The 10,314-nt window shown below is 34.5% G+C and overlaps 1 protein-coding gene and 1 pseudogene across 5 annotated transcripts; one reads left to right on the top strand and one right to left on the bottom strand.

Moving 5' to 3' along the window:
- Nucleotides 1-246: 246 nt before the first annotated feature.
- LOC125197465 (uncharacterized) lies at nt 247-2,467 on the bottom strand. 4 transcript variants are annotated; one of them, XM_048096204.2, is made up of 3 exons: nt 1,793-2,467; nt 766-827; nt 247-662 (listed from the first exon to the last, which is right to left on the bottom strand). In XM_048096204.2, exons 1-3 carry the CDS (start codon nt 1,890-1,892, stop codon nt 462-464), a joined length of 363 nt encoding a protein of 120 aa, XP_047952161.1. In that variant the 5' UTR covers nt 1,893-2,467; the 3' UTR covers nt 247-461. The 4 variants fall into 4 exon arrangements, with proteins under 4 accessions (XP_047952161.1, XP_047952162.1, XP_047952163.1 ...); XM_048096205.2 differs by having other exon boundaries at nt 247-659; XM_048096206.2 differs by having other exon boundaries at nt 766-812.
- A 1,784-nt stretch (nt 2,468-4,251) lies between these two features.
- On the top strand, nt 4,252-9,868 carry LOC125192487 (pumilio homolog 23-like; annotated as a pseudogene). Its single transcript, XR_016137699.1, has 11 exons — nt 4,252-4,375; nt 4,701-4,982; nt 5,077-5,440; nt 5,655-5,954; nt 6,149-6,314; nt 6,409-6,552; nt 6,962-7,081; nt 7,186-7,371; nt 7,711-7,859; nt 8,015-8,197; nt 8,429-9,868. The product of XR_016137699.1 is annotated as a pumilio homolog 23-like (transcript).
- Nucleotides 9,869-10,314: the final 446 nt, after the last annotated feature.

Below are 10,314 nucleotides of genomic sequence, written 5' to 3'. Positions count from 1 at the left end.
TTCCCACTTCCCACTATACATCCATTTGCCGCAAAAGTTGGGATGGTCTTGTCTTATACTGTATGCACTTTCTTAACATATCATCTCACCTTTTTCATTTTCTCTGGCACAATTCATTGCTAGGACTTAGCTAATAATATGATGCATGCATCGTCTTAGATTTATGATCACGAATTTAGGTAAGACGTTTCCTCTCTAAGACTAAAAGGCTCAGGACCACGGTGATAAATAGGGAACCATTATCACTTAATGTAGTACTACTATATAATATATTCATGTCAAGATGGGTGAAACATTGTTCAGTACAGAGGATCTAAAAGATGGTCACTGTTACACATATTAGTGTGAAACAGATGTGCCCTGTACAAGGATTCCTACGAGATGATAAGCATCCGCATCAAAGTGTAATACCAAACTTATAGCATGCCTAATTATCCTTCATCTATAGAGGACATAGTCACTTAAGGAAACTCACCGTCCTTCGTTTCACTGGGAGGAGGAGAAGGCTCCGGGATGTAGGGCATCAGAGGAGTGCCGTGCTGGATAGGACCGTGTCTTATAGAAGCTGTTGAGCTTGGAGTTGGATCAATAGGGTGGTAGTCTTCCAAATGAGCACTGCCCTCAACGTCTGCCACTTTGCTAGGATGATCTATGCCTTGCTGCTGATCATAACCAGAAATGATATTAACATATTCTGAATCTACTTTTATTGGTTTATACCAGTATATTAAATAATTTGAATGATCTTGGCTTAAGCAATTGTACCTTGACCTTCCTTCTTTTCGTCGTCAAAGCCATGACATTCATGCTGCCTATTGAAACAATACCTAAACCCAGTGGGAGCAGTGTGAAGGAAACAAATTCTAGAATTCACCACTCAAATTAATTACATAAATATGCTGCATAAGAGTGCGAAAAATGAAAAGTGCATTTCTCTCTTTATGAAATCAGCTTATGCATCTAAGTGATTGACAGATCTAAGCATCCCAAAAAGAGAGTTGATATCTGGGTTAAGTTCAATCTTGTGATTATCTTTTCAAAATACAACGAGGCATCCCAAATAGTATAGTTAAAAATGTATATTCAAAATGAAGTTAGCAATCACCTCAGAATGAAATTTTAAGATTGGGATATAACAAGTATTGACATAGGAACTGCAGAAGCCACATATGAGCTTAGGAAGGGGTTTAGATAGGGAGGGAACATTCAAAATTGATCTGTATTCAGTATCATGCAACTGCATCTGCTAAGTCGAGTGGTTTGCCAAAGTTAAGCGTTCTTGATGTTTGTATAGAATCCAAAATACAGTTAAAGGTTTTCTTATGCTGAAATTTGCAAGGTAGTAATATGCAATGACATAACAAGTTTTTCAAGAAATTTATATTTCCATTTTTCACTCAAAATTATAGCTTCTCCCATGATCCAAGATGGCCTTATGAATAAGATATCAAAACCAAACATTTTAGAAACTCTTGAAGCGGCTAAACCAACAAAGACAAATTGATCTGTTCATAGTTCGAACCTTATATCAAAGAGGCCAATTACATGAACAATATACTAATATGATAGAGACATGGACCAAACTAATTACTCAAATTGCTCTGCTTAACAAACATGTTCATACACATTGATTTGTTCAATCTTTAAAAGCTCAAAATGACGAAAACAGTAGGTTTAGCTTACATGACAAAATTGTTAAATGGAATTGAATTCATGAATCTTTGTAGTATGCAGTATTTTTACCTCATTCTTCATAGATACTAGATTCTGCATTCACCCAAAAAAGGTTTACCTGGATCAATGATAGTTTTTTCTTTGCTGGGAAAACTAAGGTACAAAGAAGCAGCTGCTCCAATCAACAACAGCATGAACAAGAAGCCCAAATTCCTCATTATTACAGGAGTAAATGGCTTTCAATTTCTCTCTCAAAATCCAAATGTGAACTCAAGCTAGATGGGGAGAAATTGTGAAAAAAGGAAAAGGAATGGAAATATCCTCAGCAGCAGTGTTTCGTCACCGTTTCTAAAATTCAGAAATCCTACCCGAAAATCCGAGGAGATAACAAAATAAAAAATTGCTACAATCCCCAAATGCACGCATATATACAAACATAAAATACTGAGATGCACAATATAATAAATTAAATAGACGATCGGAACATAATAAAATAACATAATTTAGCTGAAAAATCTCATGTGCGATCGTTGTCATTGCGCCGTTGCTACAGTGAGGATGGTAAATTGAAGAGTAATTGTTGCTTAGCTGAAGAGGATGAGTAAATGCAGCAGAGAAAGAAATAAATGCAGAAGTTGCGGTGGAATGCGAGCTCTTGCTCTACGATTGTCGCCACTGCCTCCGCCAACACTGTTTCCTGTGTAATCCATTCCTCAACTTTTCACTTTAAAAAAACAAATTTAATCAACCACCATTTTTGAAATGTGGAGTAGGAGATCCATTCCGCCATTTTTGGGAGAACATATCTAATTAGGAGTAGTATTTGGTCAATTGCCATTTGCCACCGATAATAGTATTAGGAATTTAAGATAATAGCCATCTAAATCACTGATAAAATTATGGTTTGTCCTTGGAATATTAAATTATAAAGTTTAAATTTTTTTCAATTATTATATCTATGCATAAATCAAATTTTTTTATGTTGAAAATGAAAATATTTCAATAAAATAAAAGGAGAAATTAGAAAATACATTAATTTAAAAGAAAAATACTTATTTTAATGAACACGACGATTTGAATAACATTAATAGATGACATTTTATGCATGAAAGAGTCAGTTGAAAAAAATGAAACTTCGTGATTTAATATTTACATGAAGCTGTGTGACTTAAATGACCATAGACACAATAATATTTTATCAACTTTATTAAGATTGGGATACACATTATCTAGTGATAAACAAAAAACATAATTCATGTTAATTAAGTTATTAAAAAAATTTATGGCAAAACACAATTAAATGTCCTTGTATTAATATATTATTTCATTAGCTCATTCTAAAAAATTTTGGTTAATTAGGTCTTTGTACTGCTCAATTTTATTTTATTATGTTCTTTTATACAAATTTTTTATTTCAGTAGATCCTTATACTAATACATTTTTTAAGAGATTTTATATTTTTATATTAATTTAGTTAGATTTTTATTCAGCAGACAATTATAGCCTTCATAATTTAATTAACTTTTATTCTACTTATATTTTTTGTCAGAATCTAAACTATTTTATGTCGTTCCATTAGAAAAAAAGGAATCGTAAAAAAACAATAGCTCCAAATATTAACTCGCACCGCGTTATTGGCCGGAAGGGATCACCTCATACATTTGCATACTACATTTTATAATACACCATTAAATAGTTGACAAATGGATCTTATTTTATGATTAAAAAAGTTATTCTACAAATTATTTCCTTCACTTTCTTATATACCATATTTAATTAAAATAATTTTGTTAACTCTTGTTAAAAATATCATAGGTTAAATTTTACTTTTAAAAAAGATTTATATAAAATCAACGTCTCTCTTATATAAGATAAACTAAAGCTTTGACCAAATTTTATGTTTTATGTAGCTATTATCTCAATATAAATACAATTCTTTTTTATTATATATATTCTATAAAAATAATTATAAAATTTTATTAAGTTAAAAAAGTTGGCATAATTAGTTGACTATATTTTTTTAAAACCCGGTCTCATTATAATAGAATCAACTAATTATGTCAAACTTTTTTTTAATTAAATTAAAATTTTGCAATTATTTTTATGGAGTACTATATTTTGTATATTATTTTGTTTATTGATAATAGCTATATAAAATATGAAATTTGGTCAAATTTTAGTTAAGTACATTTTTATATAAGATCGACATCTTTTACAGATATTAAAAATTAAACAATCTCAATAAAATTAGAAAAAGAAATTAAAAATAATTTTTTTAAAATTTTTTAGAATACATAAAAATTTAATCTTTTTATATAAATATTTTGAAGTAAATAAAATTTGACTTATTAAATATTTTTAACAACAGTTACGTAATATGATTACATATAATAAGCAAAATTGCATGAAATAACAAAACTATTTTGATTTACTGTAATAATGAGAAAGTCAAGGAAAATTTTTAGAAATAACTTTTTTACCATAAAATGGGATCCACTTGTCAAATATTTAGTAGTGTATTATAAAATGTCGTATGCTTTGTATGAGGTGATCCCTTTCGGTTATCGGCCAATGTAGGAAGCCCATTTATGGGCCCACAATATAAGGGTGGAAGCCCGCCGCTTTTGCTTCTATGCAAACTCTTAAACAGATTTTATTTTTGAGCGCGCAGCAAATTCCGGTTTTCAGCTTTTCTGGCCAGGTTAACGATTTTTGACAATTGAAGCAGTATATTTATTTTTTCCGATTATTTTAGGTGTTTGGTTTATATAGTTATTGTGTTTCTCAGCTGTAAGCTAACATCAATTTTAGTGCCTCGTTCCCGTTTGTTTATGAGCTTGAATTTGTTTATTTGCTTGATTTAGTAGCTAGCTCGACTGAATTTCGGCGTTTTTTTGTGATGTCCTATTGGATTATCTCTGTTGCATGAATGGAATTGGTATCTTAAGTTGCCATTTTTGTTTGGACAAATAGTACTCTACTGAAGAATTTAGTGTAGCTAATCACAGTTTTTATGAACGGTTTAGGGCTCTGTGTGTTGAAGTGAGTGGTATGGTGTCTGTTGGTTTTAGAGCATTGGCATTGAGAAACCATAACTCACATAATTCATCTCAGAACGGCTTGATTACCGACCAAGGTAAAACTTCGTTTACGCGCAGGAAAATGGGCAGGAAAGGAAGCAAGAAAGATAGTGGATTTCATCGCAATGATTCAAACATGGATGAATCTGGCGGTGCAACGGGAAGAGCTCGGTCACGGGACAAGGGAGGCGCAGCGCCTCACGCTGAGTCTCAGGCGTCGTTTGTTAGGTTGCTTTTCTTGTTTGGGGATTTATTCATGTGTGCTATTTTCATTGTGTGCGTGCCTCATTTAGATGCATTATTGTGAATGATTTTATTGTAGAAAGCAGGTTGATCCAGAGACAGCTAAGTACTTCTCGGAGATTACAAATGTTATAGAAGGTACAGAGGTGGACATGGAGGAGCGATCTGTTATATGCGGTACTGCATTGGAAGAAGCCAGAGGCAAAGAAGTGGAGCTTGCAACTGATTATATTATTAGCCACACTATGCAAACTCTTCTTGAAGGCTGCACGTTGGACTGCCTTTGTTCTTTTCTGCGCAGCTCAGCCGGTGAATTTTCCCAGATTTGTATGGATAGGTCCGGTTCCCATGTAGCTGAAACGGCTCTCAAGTCTTTGGCCAGGCACCTTGAGGATACCGAGAGCCACCCTATCATTGAAGAGACACTATCCGTATTGTGCGAGGTATTGCTACTGACATGAGTTCGGAGGAAATGCCCTATGCTTAAAATTTAATTCCTTTACTCTTGGGAGGCGGTTACTGTTAATACGAAGTAATAATCGTCTTGCATACAATTAGAGATGCATTTCCTGGTGAAATATAGAGCTAGCTGATAGCATTTGCAACATTAGTATCAAAGTATTTAAATGGTTTCTCATTTATATTTCTTCTTACCAGGCAATTGTGGCAAATCCCGTTGATATAATGTGCAATTGTTACGGATCTCATGTCCTTCGGAGACTTCTTTGTCTCTGTAAAGGAGTTCCCATGGACTCGTTGGAATTTCATAGCACAAACCCGTCTGCCGTGCTGGCAGAACGTTTGAATCTGCGATCATCTCATGCGGACAGTCATAACGCACCACAGAACCAGCCATTCCCGAATCAACTAAAATTTCTCATATCAGAGATGGTCGATCCTTCAAGGGCAGACATGGCAACCCTACAAGCTAATCAATATAGTAGTTTGGTTCTGCAGGCATGTGTTTTTTGCTAAGGTTCTGTTTTATTGCAGAGGAACGGTGTTGACACGTTAATGATTTGACCTTTTTTGTGCAATCACTTTGTTTCATATGCACCACCATGGCATCCACTGCTTTTATGTTATTTTTGTTCAATAGTTTCCAGATCAACTCGCTTAAATCTGATGAAATACAAATCTTCAAATGGCAGACTGCTTTGAAATTATTAGCTGGGCAAGAGGAGGAACTGTTCCGTTTGATTCCCATTCTCCTTGGCTGCCCTATTGATGCTGTATCAGAAGAAAGCTTCATTGAAGTTAAGACAGCTAAAAAAGTTCGACGTTTAGTGGAAGAAAATGCATAGTCATTTGATGGAGGTAAGAACTTTAACACAATTTACTTGTGGGACATGTCATTTTGCTCTGTACTAATGACCTCTCCTCCAAATTTTTTTATCACCCATATTTACAGGTCATCTTGGCAGTGGCACCTGATACAATTTACAATGGCATATTCACAAAAATCTTCAAGAATTCTTTATTTAGACTGTCATCGCATTTCTGTGGAAACTTTGTCATACAAGCATTGATATCTCATGCAAGAGGGCAAGAACATGTAAGTTGATTGGCTATTGAAGCTTCCTAACAAGTTTAGATTCTGTGAAGTTCTAAATCAACCAGCGTAGTTACTATATCACTCTAATCTAATTAATGTGCATGTCTAATCATTGTAAAATTTGTTACTGTGGCATCTTATTGTCTATTATCTATAAACAATGCCACACAGAATTCTTTAAGATACATAATGTAGGAATAAAAATACTCTAAAATCGGAAAAATTATTGACAATGTCAACGTAAAGTCTTTATATGGAAACCATCTCTACATTTAGCATTTCATTGATGTGACTTCACAAAGCATGCAATTTTTTTTATGTTTTTTATTTTTTAATTTTTATCATAGTCCTATTCCTTAACTTTCAGTTTTATTAGTATTGTAATCTAAATGAATGCTTATGGGTCCAGATAAAGTTGATATTTGAGGAACTGGGGCCGAAATTTAGAGATCTTCTTGAGTTGGGAAGGGCTGGAGTTGTGGCAGCTCTTGTTGCTTCCAGTCAAAGACTTCAGGGCAATCAGCATGAGGTATTCTTTTATATATGTATGTGCATAATTGTTCATTTCATTGAACACAGCTCTTTGCTACTCTCATTGTTCATTAATTTTGGTTCTGTTATTGATTCTGACAGTGTTGTCAAGCCCTTGCTGATGCTGTTTGTTTGAGTGCCGAGTCTTCTGTGTGCATTGTTCCGCGGCTATTATTTCTTGAAAATTACATCTATTCTGTAGATAAAGACAACTGGGGTTGGCCAAGTGGTTTTAAAATGCATGTTTTGGGCTCTTTGATGCTGCAGTCGATTTTCAGATACCCCAGTGTAAGTGGCTTATCTCTAATAATATTTTCTGCTTTGAATTAACAGCCATCTTTGACTGTTTAAAGAAGCCTAACCAGCTAAATCAATATTTTCCTGATGAGATAAAACTTATAACATGACTAATAAGTAGCATTAAGATAGATTAATGACTAAAGAGCTAAGTTTTCTATATTTGTTGGCCCTAAAATTGGCTTGCTTGATTTTTTGTTGTCATCTTAAACGCCCCAAATGTAAATTTTTGTGTATATGGTTATTCGCACCTTGTATTAGTTCTTTGACTTTTTATATGTTTTCCTATGATTTTAAAAGGCAATACAATTGGTTGCTTCTGTATTACAGGAATTCGTAAAATCATATATCAACAGTATCACATCTTTAGAGGATAAACATGTTCTCGAAGTGTCAAAAGATCCTGCTGGGGCCCGTGTTATCGAGGCTTTTCTTGTTTCAAGCATTTCTGCTAAGCAAAAGTACAAGATAGTTGGCAAGTATGATGAGATTATGAGAAGCTGGATTATTTGTTTCCTTACCCTAACCCTAGCCTGTTTGTGCTGTTTTAATTCAATGCACGATCCTCACGGTGGTTAGACGTTTTTATTTTATGTGTGACATTAATCATATTTTTTTCTGCTTGTAATTGAAGGCTTCGAGGACATTTTGGAGAGCTCGCTGTGCTTCCATCAGGCGCATTTACCATCGAGAAATGCTTCCATGCCTGCAACTTGTCTATGAAGGAAACAATTGTGTCGGAACTATTATCTTTCAAAGCAGAGCTGTCTAAGAGTAGACAGGGCCCGTATCTCTTGAAGAAACTTGACATTGAGGGGTAAATATATATGTTAAGTACTTTTCTAGATTGCATGCTCCGTCTTGGTATATTTCGTCTTCATCGTTCGTGCTCTTATCTTCCTAACATTTTTTCCTGCTTCCTCGATTCACTGGATGTGAAATACCATGACAGCTTGTCTCGTTTTATATATATGACTACATTTTTTGAATTTGACAAACAAGTTACTTTGTTGGTATAATGAACCTTATTAAGTTGCTTTGTTAATAGATTTGCAAGACGACCAGAGCAATGGAGATCTAGGCTAACTTCCAAAGAATCCGTCTTCAACGAATTCTACGAAGCATTCGGACAAAAGGATGCCAAATCTTCTCGAGGCGGCAACTTTCTTTCGGATTCTTATAAAAACACTCAGGCGGAAAAGTTCAAGGGCATAAGGAAAGAGATAGATGATGGCCTTTCTTCCGGTTCTATTTCTAAATCAGGCACTCCCTTTCTGGCTCATCAGGGGTCAACTAAAGTGAAAAAATCAGGGGATAAGAAATCAAAAGTTCGAGGTTTCTCCCAAGACAATAACGATGAATTCTCAAAAAGCAAAAAGCATAAAACATCAAAAGATGGAGACAGTGCTAAGAATGAGAAGAAACGACGTAAAAAAGATGGATTGTCAGAAACTTCGAACAAGAAGCTCAAGGCTGGGATCAGTGATTAACTCAATCTACTCTCTACAGGTATTTATTTATTTATTGCATTTTGTAGCATATTTTTTGTCACATTGAAGAAACGGAATCAACTGGATGAAAAGCTCTTGTATTCACATGTCTAAGCTAAGAATTACTTCAGAAAAACATATTGCAGTTACAGCAAAACTGGTTGCAATCCGAAGTTGCAACAAAGTGGTCCTCTCCTAGAAGAAACGGCGAATCCTAACTGTCAAAGACAGGTTCTATCTTCTCTACCCGATCCTTTGGACACTCATCCTATGGATGATTAGACCTGGCATAACAACACAACACATCTGAGTGAAACTCGGTGTGGAAAGGAAAATGCTTTTACTCTTTTGGAAGTTAGAAGTTACTTATTTTGTGTGGGATTTGATCTGCTAGGAGGTATTCTTCTGAAGCTCGACTTCTCGTTCTTGTATGGAATCTTCTGTTTTACATCCAATCCCTTTAAAGACTTTGTAGCCGAGGTAGATGCACTCTCTCTCTCCAGAAGGGTTCTCCTGGCTCGAGCTCCTTGCACGTTGGCATGCAAAATCAACACCAGTGCAAGAAGCAACGATGCCACCACACTCAGGTTGGACTTCATTGTGTTGCAGTGTTTGTTCGCGTGGATACAATAACGATGGAGTTTGGCTTTTGTAGTGAGATTTATAGTGTGGTTGAGCTCATCCAGTCCATTCAGTCATATATATGTGTGTGTGTGTGCAAGATCTTGTTGGAATCATATGCATGTTGGATCATGTGATGTTTGTTTGACTATGATGGTGTGAGTCTGACTTGCAGATTAGTTGTTGCAGTTTCGGTGTGACCATGTGACTTAAGCACGTGATCATATATTAATCCTGCCAAATTTAGTACTCTAATCTCTCTTTTTTTAATTTTTTAAAAGTATATTTAAACAAATTTGATTGAAAAACACAACTTCGTATTTGCTCCAATCTGTGGATTCTAAGATTTTTTATAAAGTAATCACAACTGGTACATCTTTCACAGTCGTTTTTTTAACGTGTCATTTGTAGTGGTATAGTATATTTATAAATTACTCCATAAGTAAGGTGTGACGTGCTTTTTTTTCAATGTCTTATCGATGATGATCTTTATAGATAAAATACAGTACTTGCAACTTGTATCGTAGATTTGTGGAGTAGTAACTATCGATTGGGAAAAGGAAGTTTTTTTAAAAATTTATCAATATTAAAAAGTGTCTGTGACACCTGTAAGAATTTAGTAGGCGGGAAGTTGGAAAATTCAAAAAATGTTAGTAAGAGTTCACATTAATCCTAAGTCTTTAATCAGGTTAACATAAAATTTATTTTGAAATATGCTTATACTCTCAGGCCTTTTTAATCTTTAATAGCGTCAAATAGTGGGCTTAAAATGATGAGTGCAATCTGAGTAGAAAAATAGTTGGTTCCTTGTTATGTTTTAGAA

The sequence above is a fragment of the Salvia hispanica genome, chromosome 4, assembly GCF_029641045.1.
Source record: "Salvia hispanica isolate PSC_SH4W2 chromosome 4, Shi_PSC_v1, whole genome shotgun sequence".
Lineage (NCBI taxonomy): Eukaryota > Viridiplantae > Streptophyta > Magnoliopsida > Lamiales > Lamiaceae > Salvia > Salvia hispanica.
The sequence above is the reverse complement of the archived record's forward strand: the minus strand, read 5'-3'. Positions and strand labels throughout refer to the sequence as shown.